General features: G+C 38.0%; 1 protein-coding gene and 1 long non-coding RNA gene across 5 annotated transcripts in view; one reads left to right on the top strand and one right to left on the bottom strand.

Annotated features, from left to right (window-relative positions):
• Positions 1-170: 170 nt before the first annotated feature.
• On the top strand, positions 171-22973 carry LOC141514827 (uncharacterized). Its single transcript, XR_012476123.1, has 2 exons — positions 171-865; positions 22427-22973. It is a non-coding gene; the product is annotated as an uncharacterized LOC141514827 (long non-coding RNA).
• Positions 4875-23860, bottom strand: part of LIMA1 (LIM domain and actin binding 1) — a 125621-nt gene continuing 106635 nt past the window's right edge. For all 4 annotated transcript variants that reach the window (XM_074225938.1, XM_074225936.1, XM_074225937.1 and 1 more), the window contains 4 exons: positions 19422-19479; positions 17194-17303; positions 8666-8799; positions 4875-7163 (listed from right to left, as the gene is read on the bottom strand). In XM_074225938.1, coding sequence (XP_074082039.1) covers positions 6107-7163; positions 8666-8799; positions 17194-17303; positions 19422-19479 — 1359 coding nt within the window. In that variant the 3' untranslated portion in view covers positions 4875-6106. The remainder of the gene's footprint in view (positions 7164-8665; positions 8800-17193; positions 17304-19421; positions 19480-23860) is intronic.

Genomic DNA, 23860 nt, shown 5'->3' with positions numbered 1-23860 from the left:
CAGCCCCGCCCCGGCCCGGCCCGCCCCGCCCGCCGCGCCTCCCCGGCCGCGCCTCCGAGCTCGCGGCGGCCCGGGCGGCCCGCGGCCCCGCCCCCTCGCGGACTCCCCGGCCAATCCCGAGGCCCCGGCGCTGCCCGGAGCCCCGCCCCCTCCCCGCGGCCCCGCGGAGCTCGCTCCCCCAGGGCCCGCATTTCTCCCTTTCACCCCCGGGCCCCGCCCCTGCCCCCCGGGCCCCTCCCTCCGGGGCCGCGGCTCCCAGACCGGGTCCGGGAAGCTCGGGGCTCCCCACCCCCCCGCCTCCCGGCTCCGGCCCCCCCCCCCCCAGAGCCGTCTGCGGCGGCCCCGGAGCGACCTGGAAGCAGCCCGGGTGCCCTTCGCCCCGACCCCGCGGGGGCGGGATCCGTGTAACGGAAATGACCCCTCGGTCCACGAGTTCCGCCCCGCGCGCCCCGAGCCCAACGCGACACGGGCCGCGGGCCGCGGGGCCCCGAGCCGGTGCCGAACGGACGCCCGGCTCGGACGGGCGCTTGCCGCCCCCGGGGCAGCCCGGGGAAGACCCGCTCGGGAGCGGGGCTGGAGGCCAGGAGGCCGCTGAGGAGGCCCGGGCCCGCGGGGCAGCCTGCTGACTGGCCGCGACCCAAGGCCTTCCCCAGGTGGAGGACAGGGACGGGACTGCGGGAGTGCCGCAGACAGACAGCTGGAGCCGAGGAGGCAGAGAGCTGAGAACCAAGGAACTATAGTCCTAGAAAAACCCAGAGCAAGAGGAGGGTGGCCAGACTGCCAAATGATAGAAAAGCGAGGATGGGAGATCAATTAATAACAACTAGTTGATCACCTCATCTACTTTTAGATTTGATATCTTAAGGTAAGAACTGATCAATCATAGGCCTCATGACTAAGAATGAAGTCTTTGATGCCATTTAATGAAATGGCCGGACGAGATCTGTTCCAAATGGGTAGCTCTTCCTCCTTTCCCTTTCGAATTTGGCTGGAAGGTCTTCCAGGTTCAGTTCAAAGGATATAGGACTTCCTACGGCACCCCTGGGTCAGCTGGTCAGTGTTCAGCAATGGGAGCCAAGGATCAGTGGACAAAGATTAATTATACCTAAGGCGAATTTCTTTAATGGGAGAAAGACTAACAACAACCAAGACTTGAGATAGTTTTGTTCGTATGTGACCCATTTGAGATAACATTTGCAAAGATACTGGAGTGATTTGCCATTTCCTTCTATAGTTCATTTTATAGATGAGGAAACTGAGACAAAAGGGGTTAAGAGATTTGCTCAGGGTCACACAGCTGGTTCGTGCCCAGTGTTTTAGCCATTTCATCACCTAGATTCCTTCGGGTCCTGAATTACTGATGTGCAACAAGAGCTCTCTGAGCCTGAATCCACTTTCTTCTGGAATTTTGTAGGATGTTCTTGCGGGAGGAAGTGTCACACAGACTTGGGGGTGACATTTTAGTAAATATCCCTTTCTAAAAACTAAGTGATCATCTTGGGAGGGAAGCTTGCCTCTTTCTCCAGAAATTACTGTGAAATTATTGGGCATATTTATTTCAAATGTATCATCTGTGGCTATGTTAAATCCCTTTGAGCTTCTTGAGGACAGAAACTTGAATGTTGTCTCCAGTGCCTATCAGCAGAGGATTCATAAATGCTTTTTGACCGAAATCAGAGTGAACTGAGAAAAGTAGACAGTAGCCTAAAGAACTAAATAAATCACCTGTTGATGTTTAAAATGGCATTGTATCTATAATTGCAACACTTAGATACTTCAGTTTACGGTTCTAAAGCTTAAATGAGAAGGGGGGGGGGAGTGACACTTGTTAATTGGCTAAGCTCTCAAACTGTCACAGGAACAAAAGATGAGCACTGGAGGCCCTGATTGCCCTGGGAACTTTATACCTGTTTAATAAACACTTAGCTATAGCCTAGACCTAGAAGGTTAATTACCATAAGAAGCTGGCTAGATTGATCTGAAAGCAGATTGAAAGAACTAAATCTGTATCCCTAACAAAAGGAGATATAGGGTAACTTTATAACCAACATCAGAGAAGGGTTCAGCACAATGTGATTGTAGCAAAGCAAAGCTGAAAATGGTTATTTTATCTCAGAGTTTTAGCTAAGGTTGGTTTTCCTCTTTCTGAATAGACTGAAAATACTCTATTTCAAAACTACTTCAAATACGGCAGCAAATCCTATCTCTTGTCTAGTGGTAAAATATCTGAGCCTCAAAGTACCCTAAAAAAAATATTAACTCTGGATCATTTATACAGTGCTTTACCTTTATATGCTTTTCTGGAAACAAAATTTACATAGTGAACATTTTATACTTTTAACAAGCTGCTGACGATTAGAATGGCCAAGCAACCTGCTCAGTCACACAGTTCAGTGGAAGATTTAGGATTTAAAGTCACGGCTGTTAACTCTGCCATTTCAGGGATTTTTCCACATTACCTCTCTAGAACAAGAAGACACACAATCCTAACTAGTGCTTCTACACCACATCTCAAAGAAAATACATTTTAGTTGGAGACACATTGCTTTCTGAAAACAATCAAATTTGTTGACATTACCTTCCTTTTGAACTACAGGAAGTGATTTGACCAGGAAGGACTGTCACCTTACCTTCGGGGTAGACTTCTAGTCACGAGCTGGAGGCCCCTCCTGCTTTATCAACATAAAAGCTCAGATCACCAGATTGAAAACACCTGACATTTAAGATTGATATCACTTGCCAGGTTTGGAAGAAAACAGACTACAATATTATCTGTTCAGTTTGCCTTTTTTCCCCCTATTCATTTGGAATTACCAGGCTTTCCATTGGATGGAAACACTATGGAAATACTATTTGGTGTTTTTTCAGTGTGTACATGGTCCATGCCGTGCTTCAAGGATTTATTATGTAAGTAAGTGCCAGGCACTTAATAGATGTTAAGCATGGAGGATACAGAAATAGGCAAAAACTTGATTCTCTGGCCTCAAGAAGTTCACATTCTAATGGAGGAGACACAATGCAAACTACTAAGTCTATTCAGAATATAAAGGCAATCTAAGAGCAATGGAGCTAGCACTAGGGAAGACCTGGGAGGCAGAGTTGAGGGAAAGCAGTCCAGCCAAGAGCGACACAGCCAGTGAAAAGGCATAGTGTGCTGCCAGCTGAATTTGTCCTTTCCAAATGTCAGCTGTTAAAATTTCAGCCTAATTTTCAAGCACCTAGTCAATGGTTTCCAAAGTCTAAACAGCCACTCAGCAACCATTAAATTGGATACTAGCAGTTATTACTGTCATCATTTGACTCATGACTCCATTTGGGGTTTTCATAGAAAAAACAGTAGCAGTTTGTCATTTCCTTCTTCAGCTCATTTTACAGATGTAGACACTGAGGGGAACAAGGTTAGTGACTTGCTCAGGGTCACACAGCAAGTGTCTGAGGCTAGATTTTAACATAAGATGATAAATCTAACCCCACGCCCAGCACTCTATCCACTGTACCTAGCTGCCCACTAGAAGGAATTAGCCAATGCCAAACTGGTGATGAGGCCATCGTGGTACTTGAGCTAAGACAGGCTTACTCCTGATGCAAATAGCCTCCATCCTCTCTTCCTCAACATCTGGCTACCAACAACCAACTGTTCTGTACCTTGTTCACACAACAGCCTCATGTGACATGTCAACTTAATTCTTTTGTCCTATGTATTTCAGTGTGTGGGGAAGGGAGGGTGAGAGTAAGCATGTTAGCTTTGAGAGGGCAGAAAGCAGGGCTTTGCTTTGACTAAATATCAATTCAGAGTTAGCAAATATAGGGTTTGCTTTGGGAAGAGAGAATAGATTGATTCTGCTTGGTTCCAGAAGGAAGAAATAAAGGTATGAGTCACAATTCAGTTCAATATTAGAAATTCCTAATAAGTTCATTTCATAAATGTAACTGCTACATAGAACTAGCTTTAAGGTTTACCAAGGACTTGACTTAATACTTCAAATGAGATAATTCAGGTTCCCCATTCTTGGCAAAGTTTTAAGCAGAGGCTAAAAGATCACATACATCAAAGATTTTATAGATTCATAGATCAGTGAAGTAGACTAGATGCCTCCTCTGATGACCCCCGAGTCTCTAGGGTAAAATGATTCTAGTATAATGAAATTCTTCATGAATATTTGTGGATGATGAATAATGAATTCTCACTTTTAATTTTTCTTTATTAAGTTATGATAATCAGTGGGTTAATGCTTGAGTAGTTAGGCTGAAGAAACTTAAACAATGTGAGCAAGTATTTTTGAGTTTATTTATAGCTTTAGTACCTACTGGGGGAAAAAAAAATTAGGAATGCAATTCTGCTGAGCAGCAGTCCAGAGACTTATAGTATTTATATTTTGTTTACAAGATGTGGAAAGTACCAAAGCCTTTGCAAAAAGCAACTAGGCCATCACAAAGGATACAACACATAAGGAATGATTTAAAGAACATTTATAAACCCAGGGCAAAAAAGCCTATTTTAAAAGTGCTGTAACAAGTGGATGTTGTTCTATGAAATGTAGCTTCATTCGCTTGCTGTCATTTAAGAACAGCCCATTACCACCACCTACTGGTTGGAAGATGCCCATCACTTTTATGATAACTCAAGATTTCTGTTTTTGCCTCTTTGAAAGAATAATGATTTAGATCCTAACAATGCAAGAGATTTGAAAAAGAAAAGAATCAGGTGGCTAGGTGGCACAGTGAATAGAGCACCGGCCTTGGAGTCAGGAGTACCTGGGTTCAAATCTGACCTCAGACACTTAATAATTACCTAGCCTTGTGGCCTTGGGCAAGCCACTTAACCCCACTGCCTTGAAAAATCTTAAAAAAAAAAAAAAAAGAAAAAAAGGGAATCAGTTTTAAATGGAAAGCTTTATTGGATAAAAATGTTTCATTATGAGAGATATTGGTAAGAAAGCAGAATATTTTACATCTCTAAAAAATATAATCAGAGCTAAATTTCTAAAGATAACAGTATAAAAGAGCCCACATTTTAAACCCTCACTGCCCCAAAGCTAGAATATAAATTATGTAAAATAAATGTAATCACATTTGAAGTGTTCAACAATCTTAACACTAGAAACAGATTTCCTAGGAAAAAGGACAACAGTCGATCTAGTTTTACACTTTAACATAACATACATTTCAGAGCTAATTAGATATTAAAACCGAAGTTTCTGGTGAACAGAAGTCCAGTATTTTAAAGAGTCTCAAAAATACTATCACATTAAGTAAATTACAGGGAACATGAATACTAAAAAGAAAGGACATCGAGTTTCTTGCAGAGATATCAAAATTCCTTGGCAAATGCTGTTATTTTATTTGGGTGATAGCTAGACACCCCCCCACCCCAATCATTGTTGCCTAAGGATGGATGTCAATTTTCTCAAAAGATAATCCACAAAGATTGCTGGTATTATAACCTAACAATTTCATTATTGTATGTGGTTTGGAGGATACAAGACAGTATTTTTTTTTTTTTACTGATTTAAGGAAGAAAAATTTTTTAATTTGATCATTTGGTTGAATACTAAGCAATTAAATTTGTTTTCATTAGAAAATATACTATTTGTGCCCTTTATACTAAAGTGCATTCAGTTATAATTGTTAGGCCTTTAAGTCCCTTCTAACTTGTCCCTAGTCTGTTAGTGTAGGCAGTAGTAATAGTGTGTCATTGAAATCTGGCTGTTTTGGGGGAACATAAAAAAAATTCTGAAGAGAATCACTTAAGTGTAATTTTTGTCCTTGAATGCACAAGACTTCAACTTCAAAATATTCAATGCATTTATAATCTTTGCCTAAAATCAAAGGATTTAAGTATCAAGATCTCTTGCATTTATTTTCATTTGGGTAGCAATATAAGTTTTATCTGAAGCAGGACAACCCTGCCTAAGCTAGTAATTTAAGAAGAGGTACTGTGTAAAGCTGGAAATGCCATCCACTGCATTTTCACACCAAATTTACTTCCATATAAATTACCATTCTAAGATAATCTGTTGATATGCAATTTAAAGCTCACTTTCACAGATGGCAGCTGCTTATTATTATCACCAATTTAAGGTCCAGAATCTTGCAAGTTTTCTAGTTAAAGGCCAACTTGTTTTTCATCATCATCGTCATTGTCGTTGTCATCGTTATCATCATCATCATCATCATCATCATAATGACGATTTCTCTTTATTTGCTCTTCCACTGACAGCTCTTGTATTTCTTCTTCCCAGAATCCCACATCCTGAGATTTTCGATTCTGAAAAGATGCAAATTGCATGATTGATCTATGATCCACATAGCTGGAACAATTTGGGGATTTTGGCTTTAGGGAGGACTGATGGTCACTGTTTACAACTTCATGCATGTCTGCACCAACTACTTGACCATTCTCCACAAAATTATCATCCTGTTCCTCAACATCAGAACTCTCCCTACTCTTCCTTCTCTCTTCTAAAGGTTCTTTGTTTTTCCAGTCAGCTTTCTCCACATTCCCATTCTCCTTGAGGTTGCCTTTCTTTATTTGTTTTTTATCTGTCATGATTCCCTCCTCCAGCTTTTCACCCTGTCCTTGCACACTCCGGTCTCTCCTAAAAGGTGGAGTCAGGATTTCTGGGCTTTTGACAGATGTAGCCCGAAATGAGGCTGCCACTGTGAAGGGGCGACTTCGTTCTTTCAGTGAAGATGATCTTCTTAGCTTTTTCAAATCCAGGTCCACATCTTCTGGAGTATCTGGCTTGCTGAAGTCATCCTCAGGAGGCCATTTGGGCTTCAACATTCTGATCCCTTCTTCCAAAATACTTCCTGAACTGCCAAGGTCTGCTGGAGGTGGCCAAGCAATCCTCAACTTCTTTGTTTCCGCTGGTTTATCTTCCTTTTCTGGCTGACTCATGGCCTTGGCTTCCATACTTGCAGTCAATACACCCACCTTAGCAATAGGAGCATCCTCAACTCCTGGGTTCTGAGGATTCTCAGTTGGACTTAAGAGTTGGCCTGGTCTCTCTAGAGACTCTTCAGTTTCAATTTTGCTTGCCCATAGATCCTTGTGTGGTTTATATCCAAAACCTTCATCATAGTTGCCTTTAGATTTAAAGAGTTGATTGAAGTGGGGCTTGCAATAGATTCTCCCATGTAAGGATGCATATGTTCCTAAACTGTTAGTAATTAAAAGCAGCATAAAGTTAGTTTACTGTAAAGATACTTAGACAGAAGCCCATACTAGCCTTCTATACAAGATTTTAAAAATGAACTGGATGAAGAAATGTTGGGACACATTCAAAGGTCATATTTTGAAAAGTATCAAAAGGCTATTTCAGTTACCTTGGAGTCTAACTCTAATGTATTTTTTGTATGCTGTACACAATTTGTTCTTTTTCACACTTCTGAATCTTTGTAATATTATCATTGAACCTGAAATATGCTTGCTAGGCTACATAATTCTTTCAAAAAGTTTACTTTTTTAAACAAGTACTTCAGAAGTCTTTCTAATTATTTCTGCTTATTAATCTGTTCACTCAAAATTTCCTAAAAAGCATAATATGTAATTAAAGCATGTATATTGTAAGATTCTTTTTTAATATCACCTTCAGTTTGTTTCTTCTCATCTCCTATTTATAATAGGGTATCCTAAAAGTCTTAGTAGCATCAAATCTTGTTCTTTGGGTCTTCATCTCAGCAGAGATAATATTAAGACTATTGGGAAAGCTTGTATTAGGTAACTCCTTGAAAACAATAAATCATATAATTTTTTTGGTACTCCCCCCAAGAACTAGTATTGTGTTCTATCTAAAAATATGAACTTAGTAAATATTATTGATTGATTGACCTGAAACTGTGGTCCACAGCAATATGACAAGATCAAGGAAGTAATTCAATGCTATAGACAGATCCTCTTAGAAATATTGATATCTATTTTGGAGCATTCCATTTTAAAGGGAACAAAGAAACTGATTCCACAGGGGGAAAAATTACAATAAAGGTTTATAAAAAAGATATTTTAGAAACAAATGAGAAGTTATTTACTTTGGAAGAGAAAAGGTTAAGAAATGGCTAATGTTTATACGTTCATGCATATAAAGTACATTTATTTTATCATGAGATAAGACTAATAAAAGTAATTGACATGAACTGGGCTTCTAAAGAATATGGTATGTTCTTATTCCCTAGACACTTCCTAGATCTTTTCATAATACAGGGAAAGGGGGAAGAGGAAGAGAGATATCATTTTTTAAAAGAAGGCTTAAAGGATTACTTTGATTTAATATACACCTTCCCAAATTTTTAACCACAAATATAACTACCTCCTTTGAAGCAAGTGGTTAGATTAAATGGGGCTGAATCTTGAAATCCCTTCCAGTTTTTTCATTTTATGCTATACCATTAGGTGGCCTGGGACTGACTATAATAGAAATTACCTTTAGTGTTAAATTATGGTTATTTACATATAAAAGTTTCAAATTCCACTGTCATTATACAATTTTAATATCATCTTCACACATCTGCATGATGTTTTTCACTTTTTTAAAGTGCCTTCAAACAAAGGAAGCACAGCACCATTCATTACCATCATTTTCAAAAGTCACCATCTAGTGAAAAGGAAAATTACATGGGGGTTGGGAGTGGGGGAATGGGACAGACTTGCTTTTATCTGGCTTACCTGAGTTTGTTGTTGCAATAAAAACAACGGAAACAGCTGATGTGAAACACCTGCTGGTTGGCCAAGAGGCGCTCCATTGGGTACACTGTTTTCTGACATTCAACACAGGGTTCTTTTGCAGGCAGCTGGAATTTCTAAGTAACAGGGAAAGAATAAATTAAGCTAGTCTAAGTGATAAATATTTTGTTGGCATCCTACCAAGATGAAGTCCCAAACCACACCTCTTGTTAGAAGATGACTTTAACCCTTTCTAGGTCTATTATCTAACTTCTTAATAGCAAGAGCTTCTTCTGTCTTTCTCTCCCAAAATGCCTAGTTATCTTTAACTTGGAGCAGATGCAGAGCACAACTGAAGTCTGGAAATCCAAGAGGGATGAGCCACTATCCAAAAATGCACACAGAATATTGTGGAGGGGAGTGTAAAGAAGATGAGATTAGGAGAATATATCAACATATGGCTATTGCCTATCATACTTGCCCTATTAACTCACTATCGACATTCGGCTCTCCACAATGGCCCTTTTTAATCCCTCCTCAAATTTCCCTTAGCTCCCCCTTCTCCCCATTCTCTCACTTGAAAACCTTGCCTTATTGCTAGGCTACATAATGGTTTTACTCCATACTAAGGCTAATCCCCTTTATATACTGAAGAGATCCCTTTCCATTTCATCTCCAACAGATTGCCCCCTCTGTCATCCTCCTCCTTTCACTTATTTTCAACCTCTCCCACTTTATGAATTATTTGCTATTACCTACAAACATGCCAATGTCTCTCCTTGATCCTTACATCCCTGAAAATTACTCTCCTATTTCTCTTCTACCCTGTGTGGCTAAACTCAAAAAAGTTGTCTATAATAGGTATATACATTTTTTCTCCATCTTCTCTTTTTTTTTTAATTCATTTATGGAGCAGTTAGGTGGTACAGTGGATAGAATACCAGCCCTGGGGTCAAGAGGACCTAATTCAAACCCAGCTTCAGAGACTTATTGTGTGTGACCCTGGGCAAATCACTTAACCTCACTGTCCCAGAAAAAGAAAAAATTTCATTTATCTTATCCTGAACTTAAGCAATAAGACAAGCATTTTGATGACATAGCAAAATAGAAAAAAAAAATTTGTACACGAAATTACAAATCTATTATGTACAACTTGCTTTTCCTTTTAAACTTTATCATTCCACTGAAACTTATCTCTTAGTTGCCAGATCCAATGACCTATTATCAATCCTCATTCTCCTCCCCGATGATTACTCTCTCCTCTTTGACACTATCTTTCTGTATATTTTTAAGACTCCTGGTTCTCCTACCTATCTGAAGTCCCCTTCTCTGACTCCTTTGTTGGCTCCTCTTCCAGATCGTTTCCTCTAATAGTAGTTGTCCCTCAGGTTTCTGTCCTGGGCTCTCTCCTCCTAGCCCTCTAAAATACTTCTCTTGGTGATTCTCATTAGCTATCATGGATTTCTTTTTTGCTGAGAATTCTCAAATCTACCTATCTTGCCCCCAATTCTCAATTCTCTGCTAACCTCCAGTCTCAAATCTTCAACTAACTGCCTTTCAAACATCTTGAAACAGAAATCCAAGATAGAACCTATTATCTTCCCCCACCCCCCCCATCCTCCTCATCCCCAGTCTTCCTTTGTACTGTAGAGGGCAACACCATCCTCCCAATCCCTCATACTAACAATTTAGGAGTCACCCTGGATTCCTCACTATCCACCCCCCCCCCATCCAAGGCCTGTTGATTTCAACTTGAAACATCACTTGAATGCATGCCCCTCTCCTCTAACTCAACTCGATTATGTAATTGCCTGCTTTAAGTCTCACCCCTCTCCATTCAGCCACCAGAGTGATTTTCCTAAAGTGAAGGTTTGTTCATGTCAACCCCCTACTCAGTATACTCCATCTTTCTATTGCTTCTTGAAACAATACAGAATGCTTTGTTTGGCATTCAAAGCCCTTTACAACCTAGCCCTCTCCTACCTCCTGGCAGTTTGAAAAACACAATGCGCCATCTCTTGGCTCCACACTGTCTATGGGTGTTCTCCATACCTGGAATGCTCTCTCTCCTCTGCTGACTACTGACCACCTTGGCTTTAAGTGCCAACTAAAATCCTGCCTTCTACAGAAAGCCTTCCCCAACCTCTCTTGATTCTAGTACCTTCCCTCTTTTAATTATTTCCTATTTGTCTTGTATATAACTTGCTTTATATTTGTTCACAGGCTGTTTCTCCTATTAGATCCTAAATTCCTTGAAAGCAAGGACTATCTTTTATCTTCTTTTGCTTAGCCCAGTGCTTGGGACATATTAGGTGCTTCATAAATGTTTATTGATTGACTGATTTGACAAAGAAAAGAAGGTATTTGCCTCAAATGTCAAGTACAAGGAAGAACAAGAACCTTTAAAGTAAAGCCAAAAATACCATTTAACTTTGGAAATTAGGAAAAGATACTTTATAAAGTATCTTTTATTCTATTTGTTCATAATTTACTGGACAAGAACTACTCAACCAAATTGGCAATAAAACTTAAAAAAAAAACCACCCCAAACCAACCACTTTCAAATATCTCTTCATACAAATACAACAAAGTAAAATAGTCAGAAACTTCATAATCAGGTCATTATGGTCCAGAAGCAGGCATAAGCTAAAAGAACTCTTAAGTTCTATAAGGTTTAAAAAAATTAAGAAAAATTTTTTTTGAGGCTAGTCTCTATCTCATCCAGGATGGAACTGCTGCTTTCCTAAACAGAAGCTTTAATCTGCTCCAAGTTTCCACCCTGTAGTGGCTCTACTCTCCTTGGGTGGCTTTATGGTCCTGAACGGCTCACCAGACTTAGTTTAGACATAACTAGCTTTGTATTACAGCTCAGAACCCCTAAACTCAAAGTTCATACTTTCCCAGGGGCTACAGGACTGTGTGACCATGACCTACCATAAGATTTCTAAAAGTACTGAAATTTAAAATGCTATAGAGTGTGGGATGGGGGGAGAGGGGGAGGGGAAGAGGGAAGGAGAAAGGAGGGAATGTACCTAATAGAAAATTCATTACCTCATTAAAATACTTGAAAAGGTAAAACACATTTATCTTCTTGTGCAACAAGGAAGGTAAAGTGGACATGGTATCACACACATTCAAGGAAGGGTTAACTTATTATTTTCTGCTTCTGGAGAATGTAAAATATTAGGTATCAAAGCCTGGATTTGAACTACCACCTCATAGACATTTTTAAAATTATGTCAAAGATTATATTATAGGAAGTGGCCACATAGAAACCAATCAGGGGGTATGGTACACCCCAAATATAAATGCTTCTTTCTGTGAGTGGTAGATGTAGAAAGATCTGGCTAGAACAACTTCAGACATAACTGTTATCAAGATGACTAGAATGTGATCTTGGTAGAAAACATAACTAAGTAAACTGTCAAAAAAAAGCCACAAAGAAAATTTAATTTTAAATCTTTATCCTTACAATAACCTGAACAAATAGAATAGGGTTCAAAATAAACTGGGCTATGGGCAGGACATAACATTTTTAAAAAATTGAACTTTAAACTATGCTCATAGTTATCAAATTACAATTACAACAGGAAGGAATGGAGAAAGGACTATGTCAATTAAAAGAAAATGAAGGATTAAAAAGGGAAGAGGTAAAAGGGTAATATAATAATTAGTGGTAAACATTCAAATTGGATTTGAGTGATATAATAATGAAGAAGCTAACCTACTTTCCACCAGCAACAATTTCTTTAAAAAGGGGATGGGACAGAGAATTTTTTTTTCTTTTGGTTTTTGCTAGGCAATGGGGTTAAGTGGTTTGCCCAAGGCCACACAGCTAGGTAATTATTACGTGTCTGAGGCCCGATTTGAACTCAGGTACTCCTGACTCCAGCGCTGGTACTCTTTCCACTGCACCACCTAGCTGCCCCCAACAGTATTTTCTAAGAAATTAAGCAACAAACAAAAAGGGAATATCACCATTTTGTATAATTATTTTACACTGCTGAGATTACTCTCAGCAGATACTGTTAGTATCAATTGGGGCTTAGAATTTTTTTCATACTAACTAGATTTGACATATAAGTAAGAGTCCTATGCATATCTTCAAGTTAGGTTTACACAGAAAAGGCTGGTTCCTGATGTTTAATAAGTAAGTAAATTCTTATTTATGAAGGTATGGTAGCATTGAGACTACTGAAAAGCTGCATCTAAATGATAATATGCATACTGTAATAGTCACAGAACAAAAGATTACAAGTCAAATACAAACCAAAACTACTTTTTCAATTATAGGATTTGTAAATATTGTTATTCTTGGGCACAGTCATTATCCTGAAAATAATTCAAGTGCCTATAAACAACAGAATAGGTAATAAATAGTACTAGTGAAGCCAGAGTAGGGGGAAAGGATTATATATACATATATATAAAGATGAAGAAATAGTAGTATGTTTAAAGCTGCAGCAATACTTCTCTTTACAAATATACACATACAGAAAATACTCCTATAGGCAGAGGTTAAAGCACAATTAATAGAAAGGAGAACCTGAGAGAAAGTTGCAAGTTGAGCTCACATTAGGAGGAAAGCAGAAGGCAGGAACAGAAATTAGGTACCAGGAGCAGGAAACAGAAGCTGGAAGAGACAAATAGTAATAACCTTCAATGAATACACAGCATCTGGTGCACTGGGAGCCCTTTGCTTGCAACTATGCTAAATACATGAAGGTAGGAACTCAACTAGGAATAACATTTTTTCCTCGTTTTAAAAACAAAGCCTCATAACTAAGTATGTTCTCATTCGAATCATTCATAATATACTATTTAAAGAGATGTAGCTTTTATGAGAAGACATCCTTTTGGGCAGTACCTTCTTAACAGTGCACATCATACTATCTCCCACATCTTTCTAGAACTTTCTTTTTAATGCTTTTATAGGAGTGAAAAATCATTTCTTCCCATCACCAAATACTTTTTTTTTTGTGAGGCAGAGGGGTTAAATGTCTTGCCCAAGGTCACACAGCTAGGTAATTAAGTGTCTGAGGTCAGATTTCAACTCAGGTCCTCCTGACTCCTGGGCCAGTACTCTATTCATTGTGCCACCTAGCTGCCCCACCAAATACTTTTAACATGGAAAAGCTGACTTAATCCAGACTTTCTTTCTATAGCCAGAAAGCACACTTAACTGAGGAACTATTAATCACTGCCTAAATTTGTAGCAATCAGGGTACAATATCTGGAGTTTAGAGGGGTTTTCTTTGTAAGAGTTCCTAGTACTTTTCATAGAGTTCAGAGTATTCTGACTTGCCCATGTGCCACATGGGTCAATTTCTGGTCAGTAGACTTGGTTGCTGATGCTGCTGTTGCTTCCAGTTCTTTGTCTTTGACCCAGGTTAGCCACTTTCCCTAATCACAACTATATCCACTTGGATAACAGTGAACATAATCAATACTCCGAAGTCATGATGAATATTTATACGCCTATAACACTATTGCTTTTTCCTCTTCTGTATAGCAAAAAATCTTTAAGACACAGTTCATGTTAAATATTATTTTCTTTACTTTTACAACAGCAGGTAAGAAACTGTATTATAATGCTTATTTTATATATACAGAAAGCACAACAAAAGTGACTTCATCAGTTCACATAGTTAAGAGAACTAATTAAAAACATCAAATTCTGACTTCCAGATGAATATTCTATACAGCCTAGATACAAAAATAAAATATTTTTTCTTTGTGGGAAGAAAAAGACCATAGGATCATAGATCTAGAAAGGGAAGGGGGAAGAAGAAAGGGAGATAAAAAGAATAAAACATGTATACAGCATCTCAATTTGATCTTCACAACAATCTTGTGATAGGTAGTATTGTTTTTCTTTCTTTTACATTTGAGGAAACTGAATCAAAACAGGGTTAAATGACTTTCCCAGAGTCACACAGCTAATAAGTGTTTGAAGCTAGATGAAATCCAGTCTTCCTGGCTCCACACCTAGCATTCTATCCACTGAACCACTAATGTCTCAGGTACTCTTTTAATATGAGAGATAGAATCTGAACCCCAATCTTGATTCCAGAGTCAGTGAATTTTTCATTATATCATGCCTAACCCTACACTTTGTCATCATTCTTCTGTTTGGCTTTAGAGAAACTACATTAATTTCTTAACTTATTAATTTCTTGTGTTCCATTGTTCCAAACTCCAAAACATAGAAAACACTTTGGGATTATGTGAAGTACTAAGTACATAATTAATGGTCATAAATAATGTCACATACAGATGAATAATAACTGCTATGTTTGGGTGTACATTTGTTTTTCCAATAGCAGTGATAGAGCTATGTGAATCTATCATGATACATGCTTCCTGTTTCCCCATGTGATCACTGGTATGCTTTTTCAAAAATATTATCTGGAGAAAGAGTGGTCACAGAAAAGGAGAAAACTTATAGTCCTTAAAAAGACTGAACCTGTGACCTTTCAATGATGAGTAACTTCTCTATATAAATGAGTCATAGAATGTTGACAAATGCTTCCAAATCCTTAAGAGGAAAAAATATAATTTTTTTCTTTAATTAAGATATCAAATAAGATCCTAAATAAAATAACAATCAAGGATAACTTTGGAATATTAGAAAAATTTTTCTTGACAAAAAAACTTTCCTTTTAATTACATGAAGTTCCATAGACAAAAGAAAATTCAGGAATCAAAAGGGTCTTCAACAAACACTATAGTATCAATATTCTTAGCTGTGTTATGACTACAAAAAGAAGCTGTGATGAAAAAAATTGGTTGTTGTCCATAAAGTAATAAATGTTAATCATGCTAAGTAGCACTAGCAGCTTTAAATAGGTTCACATCATATTTATATTAGGAGGCTTTATACTTTTGTAGCTAGACTGCTTCAATCTAGTCTGAATATAGAACCCCAAGCTTGAGAACAGACCCACAAAACAAGTATTAACATGTCTTGGTGAAGGGCAGCCAGTCGTAACCTATCTCTTCTCCACAGTATTATAGAAAGTCCCAAAGCAAAGTGTAGGCTCTGGCCAAATTTATTTCATATGACCAGATTTAGGAATATTGGAGAAGCAGAGAAAAAGAGTCTCTACTCAGGATCAGTACTAAAAGGTGTGGAGGAATAGGGCTGGGTTGAGAAACCAGTTTGTTTTGAGGCACTTACCTGTCTAATCCAAGGGTACACAATTTAGTGAGATGTTTTTGCTAGAATTTTTTTGTAATAGGAGAATCACACTAAATCATATCCTTTTGGAGGGCTGATGCTAGGAGGAGAAGACACACGGCTATGAAGCAATAACTGGGGTCATCATTTCTTTGGCAGAAGACAATGTAATTATTTTTGATAACTTGGAATTAAAGTCAATTTCTTCCTAGTTAGCACCTAAGAAATCTGATTATTGAAGGGGATGGTAAAATGGAGAGAAGGGGTTATCAAATTTCAACAACTAGATTAAAATGAAATTGGGAAATGTTTTAACAAAATATATTACATAGATAAAGTTTTCCAAGTCATGGTTGCAGGGATCTGTTTCTATTTGAGCCTATTTGACCTCTGCTCTAAGGCAGGGATTCTTAACCTAGGGTCCATGAAGCCAAGAGATCCATAGATAGATTTCATGGCCTGTGAACTAGAAATAAGAAAAATAAAACTATCTTTGGTATTTTACTCACCTCAATAATTTGTCTGGAGGTAACTGTTTTCGTGTTGGCTCACCCACGAGACTGTGAGCTCCTGGAAAGCAGAGCCTTTACTGCTTACCATTTACTGACTGACCTACCTTGGTGTGTCTTGCTTGAGGAACAGCAAGGCTAGGCTAACTTCATCACAGAGGTTAGCATAAGAAGACAGGAAGGGGGAAGGAGCCAGGCTAGGACAAGCTTTAAAGGCCCCAAGAGGTGCTGGGCCAGCTTCTAAATTATAGGCCAGGACAGTATCTTGAGACTACAAAGAGGATGAGTCTGTGCTTAGCACACTTTCTACCTGTCAGGCTCTGCACATAACAGGTATTCAGTGAATGTGCTGAATAAAATAATATCTGTTGCTGAGCTAGTCACTACACTGGTTCCCTTCCGCAACAAATATCTGAGTGCAGTGCTGTTATATTTCCTGCAATGGTAATGACCTATTAAGGAAAAAAGTGACTCAATTTTAAATTTGGAATCTTCTACAGATCAAAAAATAGACCTCAAATTTAAGGATGCCTAGAGAGTGAGGACTGTTTTCAAAACAAGATAATCAGAAACTCCACTTAAATAATTTTAAGACTTTTTTTATATTAATTAAGCTTATGACATACTTCCAGCTCTCAGCACTTACACCACAACTGGGCAGAAGATAACGAGATTAGATTAAAAATATTCTTCTTTAGAACTTGGTATCACTACAAAATACACTTTTTTAATGTGACATTATTATGAGAAAATAAATTCACCCTTCAGAGATTGCAGTTAAAGAATAGTTTTACTTAATGTTACAATATCTTACAATATGTTACAATAAATGGTTACTATACCTTTGTTGCTTTAGGTAGAGAATTTTCTGTATAGCTAGCAGCTCTGGAGTCAGGACTTTGCTGTTTGAAATGTGCAGGCTTTTGTATTTCACTTTCACTCTGGGAGTTACCTAGTCCAATTACGAAGGACAGGAAATAAAATGTTTTCATTTTAATTTTTCTCTGGGTTTTTAATGTAAATTTTATTTAATCTTCATTTTTTTCAACTAACATTTATTTTCCTCTCCTTCCCATCTGTTCCTCTTCCTAACTGGAAAAAAGAGACAAAATCCTTATAACAAATAAGCATAATCAAGCAAAACAAATTTCCACATTGGCTATGTCCAAAAATGTATGTCTCACTGCATCTTGAGTCTACCACTTTCTCTGCTAGACATGCTTCATTATCAGTCATCTAAATGGTGACTGGTCAATGCCAAAATGATCAGGGTGTTAAGATTTTTAAAGTTGAATAGTTTTTGTTACCATCTAAATTGATCTTCTGGTTCCTTCAATCTGCTTCATCAGTTCACACAAATCTTTCCTTGCTTCACTACAACCATTGTTGTTTTGAATTTTATCTTTTTTAATTAACAAAATTCCATTTTCTTTCACTTCTAATTCCAATTATTCAAAGTTTTTAAGTCTTTCAAAGCTGTTCTTTTTTTTTAAAACAGTGTTGCTATTATTATAACCTCTAGGTTCCCGCTTTACTCTCCTTCAATTTGTGTAAGGTTTCCTCGGTTTCTCTGAAACTGTTCATTATTTCTTATAGCACAAGAAACATTCCATTATATTCATCTATCAATTTCTTCAACCATTCCCACAATGATTGATGATCTTTGTACCCTCAAAATATTTATATACAATATTTATATACAATGAGTCATTTTTTCTTTTTTGGGGGGGGGCGTATAGGCCTAGAACTATTATTACTAGGTTTTGACCTAGGGTAAGAAGAGCTTAGTAATTTTGAAGCAGAATTCCAATGTATTTTCCAAAATGACATATGTTCACAGCTCTACCAACAATGTATTAATGTGCTCTTTTCCCTGAAGCCCCTCCAACAATTGTTATTTTCCTTTTTGTCATCTTTGCTAAATTTGTCACCTTTGCTGATAAATGTTAGGTAGAATCTCAGAGTTGTTTAAATTTTAATTTCTCTATTAGTGATTGGAACATTTTTTCATATAGCTGTTGGATTTCTTCTTTTGAAAACTACCTATTTGGAGCAGCTAGGGGGTGCAGTGGATAGAGCACCAGTCTTGGAGTCAGGAGAACCCAAGTTCAAATGCAGCCTTAGATATACTCAATAATTACCTAGCTGAGAAACCTTGAGCAAGTCATTTAACCCAATTCCCTTTCCAACCCCCCCGCCCAAAATAAAGAAAACTGTCTATTCATATCTTTTGACCATCTATCAATTGGAGGAATAACTATCATTCTTATGAATTTTAATAAATTCCTTATATATATCTTAAAAATAAGATCTATATTAGTGTAACTCGATGCAAAGTCAATTTTTTGGCAGTTGAATTTTCTTTCACTTTTAGTTGCACTTGTTTTGTTTGTGGAAAAACTTTTAAGTATTATTTAATCAAAACTGTCTCTGAACTTTTATGATTCTCCCTTTCTTTATGGAATATTCTGTGTCGACTATACTCATTAAAACTGGGCAACTTAAGTATTTTATACCTTAGAAAAATCAGAATCAAGGGATGGAGTAGAAGCAGTAAATCTAGCCAAAAAGTTTTTCATTTCTTGGAGTTTAGTTTCAGAATGACTAACACACAAAAATCAGAATAGGTTTTAATTAAAACAGCCCTTCAACAACAAAAACCTTACAAATGATTTGGAGGTGAGAGAATACATTTAGACAACTAAGCTAAAGATTATTTAAAAACTCTATCATTTCCAAATGAAATACTATTTCTAGGAAAAATTTGAAAAGAAAAACTATTTCATAATCATCAAAATATTTGTCACCAAAAAGGGAGATTTTAATGATAACAGAACAAAAGTATTTCTTTCATCCTTCAAGATAAGCTCAATTTAAACAACTGTTCCCTTCCTCATGAATTAAGCATGAGGTATTTCTCAGGAGTTACTCCCTACAATTCTGTTATTTGATCAACTAATCACATTGTAGGCAAGAGACCAGCTGCTACTTTATGAAGCCAATGAATAATATGGATAATCCTGGCTCCAGTCTGGTGCCCAAACTGCAAAATCTAAGAGAGAATGCTTACAGGAGCCATCTTCAGTCAGGTTGGAATGGAATGTCAGGATGTTTTCAGTTGCTGGAATCTACAACAAAAGAAAATTATGAATCACATTAAAAATAAAGAGGGAGCTGCTATTAAAACCTGCTGACTCCAGTAAGTCACAACTGCCTGAGGGAAAGTAACAGAACAGAACAGCTGAGCATTTAAATAAGGCAGCAAAATATAATTTATGAGACCATTAATGTGCATTTCAATTACACAAAAAAGTTAGAAACAGATTGCAGTCAGCTGCCAGAAGTATACATCATCTCCTTTAAGCCACAACACCAGGAAGGGATGGAGTGAATGAGAAAGGTTACACGGGTCTCTCCAAAAGTGAGAATAAAATTGTTTAATATCAGAAACATTCCTGTTTGCTATCCCTAATTCCCCAACTATAATTAAAAGTATTCATCCCTTCAATGTTTTTGTTAGTTTATTCTTGTCTATATGACAAGTCGCAGATTTTGACTGACCTGGCCTGGCTGAGAATGCCTACAAGCCCTCTTTGGCCTTAAAGAGAAGAAGCCACTTTCCAAATATCACCTCATTCAATTTTCACTACAAGCTGGGATGGCAGGTGCTAATACTATCATCCCCATCTTCTAGTTGAGAAAACAAAGACAAAGAGAGGTTTTCCAGTGGCATGCCTGGATCTCAGAGCTAGTGGCTGACTTTAGGTCCACATTCTATATACTGAACCCCCCAGCTGCTTCTAAAGGGAGCCAGACACACCCTGTAGAGAGACAGTGACCTGAAGGAACTAGCTTTGCAGCAAGTCCTCAGCCCTTGGAGGACTTGATTGTAAGATGAGTAAAGCAGGAAGATTCTTGACCATTTTCTGAGGGGTCCTAGAGCACTGCACTTCAGAATCTCCACCTGGGAAGATGTCCTGGGAGGAATCTGCTGTGCAAATTTTGGCACTGAAAAAAATGTTCAGACTCTAAATGGTCAGCTTACTATGAGATAACTTTTACATGGGTGTATGGCTAGGTACTACCTTTGTCCATTACAAGTAGGGAAGCTGACATGAATATGATGGATACTGCCAAGGAAGAATGCTGCTATTTATCTAGCAATGCACCTAGAGCTAAACAGAGAACTCTTTAGTTAAAAGAGATGCCACAGGACTTCAGAGATAAGGATATTGGGATAACCTCACAGAGTCTTCTACATTTTAATTTTGTTGTATTTTATTCTTAAACAGTTCTAGCTAGATTACTTTGTTCAATTATGGTCTAAGTCCATACAGCTTGCCCAGGATCCTTACGTTTTGTCCGATAGCCTAGAAACCCCAGCACAAACCCTCACTGCCTATTCCTATTCACTTCAACTCTTCTTCTCCCTCCTCCACCCCCATCCCCCTATCTCTCAGTCTAGCTCCTTTCATTAAGCATTCTGGAATGTCTATTTTATAATTTATCAAACTTTCCTTCATCATTAACCTTTTACTTTTTCTTTCCCTCCATCACTGAGATTTGGATCTCTCTTGGTAACACCACATTCTTAGCTACCCATTCCAGCACTGGTTATACTTTTTCATTCAATCTCCCTAAATCAGTGGTCATGGTGGGACAATTGGGATACTCATTTTCCATCATCACTCTACCACCATCACTCAACAAACTCTTTTGAGACTATGCTATTCAATTTTATCACCCATTCCAAATCCTAGTGACTACTATTTATCAACCCCTAGGATATCCTCTAAATCCTGAATGAGTTCTGAGTCTAGCTCAGTTTTTTTTTCCTCCCTAATTCTAGCATTCAAATTCTAGGGGACTACAATATACATATTGAGACTCCCTCAAACACCTTAATTTTCTATTTCTTCGATCTATCCTCAATCTTCATGACCTGGTTCTCCACTCCAACTTAGCTTAGTCATTCCTTTGATCTTGCCACTACCCACAAGTGTTTATATTTATTCCTTTTACATTGAAACTTTCCCCATAAAGGTTTTGCTATATTGCAGGTCAGCAAAAGAAATTAAATAGGAATTTTGGGGAAGTTTTGCAGAACCTACAGACAACACACAAAAACCAGCAAACAACAGAGGCAAATATTTAACACCAAATATTTAACACAAATTTAACAAGGTACTGTAAATACCCCATAAAAGAAAAAGAAAAAAATCAGACTTTTCTTTCTTTTTCTGGGGAGGGCCAAAACACTTTGTCAATTTTCCAGATTGCAGGGGTACTGTGCCTCTATTCCCAGTGATGAGGAAGGGATACTTCCATACTCATAAACTCAGAAATTCCTTTATCTGATCATGACCTTTTAATATTTCACCTTTTGAAATACCTTACAAACACCTAATCTTGTTCTCTGTCCTCATGATGACCTCTAATCCCTCCAATTTTGCACAGGTTTCAACTCTGCTTCCTTTCCTATCTTCACCCCTTATGATTCAGTTCAACTCTCTGTTCTCAAATCCCTTGCTCATTTTTTTAATCACCTTTTTATCATGTCTTGCCAAAGTAAGCTTAGATTATTTTCACCATTTGCCACCCTCACTCTTATTCATATACTGCTGAATGGAGGTGGAGAAAGCCACAAAATCATGCTGACTGGGTCTAACTCAAATTTGCTTTACATAATCTGAACTGCCCCTACAGTACAGTAAGACAATTCTTTTGTCCCTCATGTTAAATGGATGTATCCTCCTGCAGTAGGAGTAAATGGCTGTAGGCAACATGTGCTTGAATTTAGCCTGAGAGGAATTCAAGAACACTGTTTCCTGAACCCCTGAATCTCAACCTTCTATGGAGAAAAATGTGTAGGGGGGACAGCAAGGAGGAAAGAGAGGAGATGATGAGAAGGGTAAAGAAAGAAGGGAAGGGGAGGGGAGGGAGAAGAATGAAAGAAGAAGGGGGAGGGGAAATTTGGTGCCTGCAGTTGGGATCCTGTTGTCTTGAGAGCCAAAACTCTGATGGAACTGAAGAATTTCTGTTCTAATTCTAAAATATTCTATTTCTTTCTGAAAGAACACAGCAATATCTGTTTGTTCAGAAGATGGAGATGATGGAAGCGATGGCCATCTGACAGTGAGACAGCAGGCCCAGCAAGCTCTGCTGAAAACTGGTTCCACCAAAATGTCTAGCTCAGCAAGGAGCAGCCCAGAGAACTCACAAAAGAACACAAGGAGCCCTGCAACAGCAAAGTATTTAACTACTCTTAAAAGTAGGTTCCCCAGTCCTATGGGGAAATATTCAAAGTTTCTATATCTGGTCATCCTTCCCTTTGATGGCACGTATGCCTGTAGGAGAGTGAAGTTTATGAGGGGAGTCTTCCTAATGTGATTTCATTAATGCCATTATTACAATGAAACAATTGTCATATGGCTTTCAGAAGATAAAATCATCAGTGGGGGTTGACAAATTCTAGATTTTAGGACTACCAGCTCCTGAATCTGGCATAGGGTACTCAACCTCCAGGGGACTTGACCTCTGAGTGTAACTTAGGTGGGCATTTCACTTATCAAGAGTTACAAATAAATGTAAACAAGACATTAAAGTTGTTTTTGCTGATTGAGACAGGATTTCACAGTGTAATTGTTCATTCTTCAATTAGGGAATACAAAAATAGTAGACAACTTTTTGATTTTGGCTAATCAAAAGCTATATCCACCTAACAGTATTCTTTTATTCCTTTAATTTGATCTTAATCCTGCAGCAAAACCTTAATATCAATCCTTGATATCATAGCATATATCCAAGTATATGATTTCCCTGCAGAAAATGTCAAGACAGAAGAGTTTTGTTTAAACATTTTTATTACAGCAAGATGTTGATTCACTCAGGAGAAAGAAACAAGTAAAGAATTAAATGCTCTGCTTCACCCTTTATTCCAAGATCAGCATCCTTTTTTGTAACAAATTAAAAGTTGAAATATAGCTTATGTGGCTGTAAATAGAATTTGGGGCAGATGGTCAAAAAAGGAAGAATGAAAAATTCTCAGGCTGCTGAATGTTTATAAAACTACAGCATAAGCTTGGTCAATATGTATTTTCTTTTTTTTAAACAGTACAAGCACATTACTGTATTTTACAACTAGGCCAACACGGTGCTTTTCATGATACATTGAAAAAAGGGAGAATAGAAAACAGATGATATGTGATTAGGGCTAATTTGCATTATTTTTACCACTGTCTCCTTGTCTACTCCCTTTGGTTAATCAACTGAACTAATGTTTCATTATAATAAGTTAAGGTTAAAATTTTCTGATGATGTAGTTTAGTTCAGCATTCCAGTATTAATATGTGTGAAAGCAAGATGGAAGTATGAAAATGCTCACAGCTCAAGTTCCTTCCCACTCTCTGGGTTTCAATTTCAGTATCTATAAAATGAAGGGGATCAGACTAGATGATCCCTAAAGCTCCCTCTAACATGAACACTCAGACTAAATTTTAGAACCTTCAC

The sequence above is a fragment of the Macrotis lagotis genome, chromosome 2 (assembly GCF_037893015.1).
Source record: "Macrotis lagotis isolate mMagLag1 chromosome 2, bilby.v1.9.chrom.fasta, whole genome shotgun sequence".
Taxonomy (NCBI): Eukaryota; Metazoa; Chordata; class Mammalia; order Peramelemorphia; family Peramelidae; genus Macrotis; species Macrotis lagotis.
The sequence above is the reverse complement of the archived record's forward strand: the minus strand, read 5'-3'. Positions and strand labels throughout refer to the sequence as shown.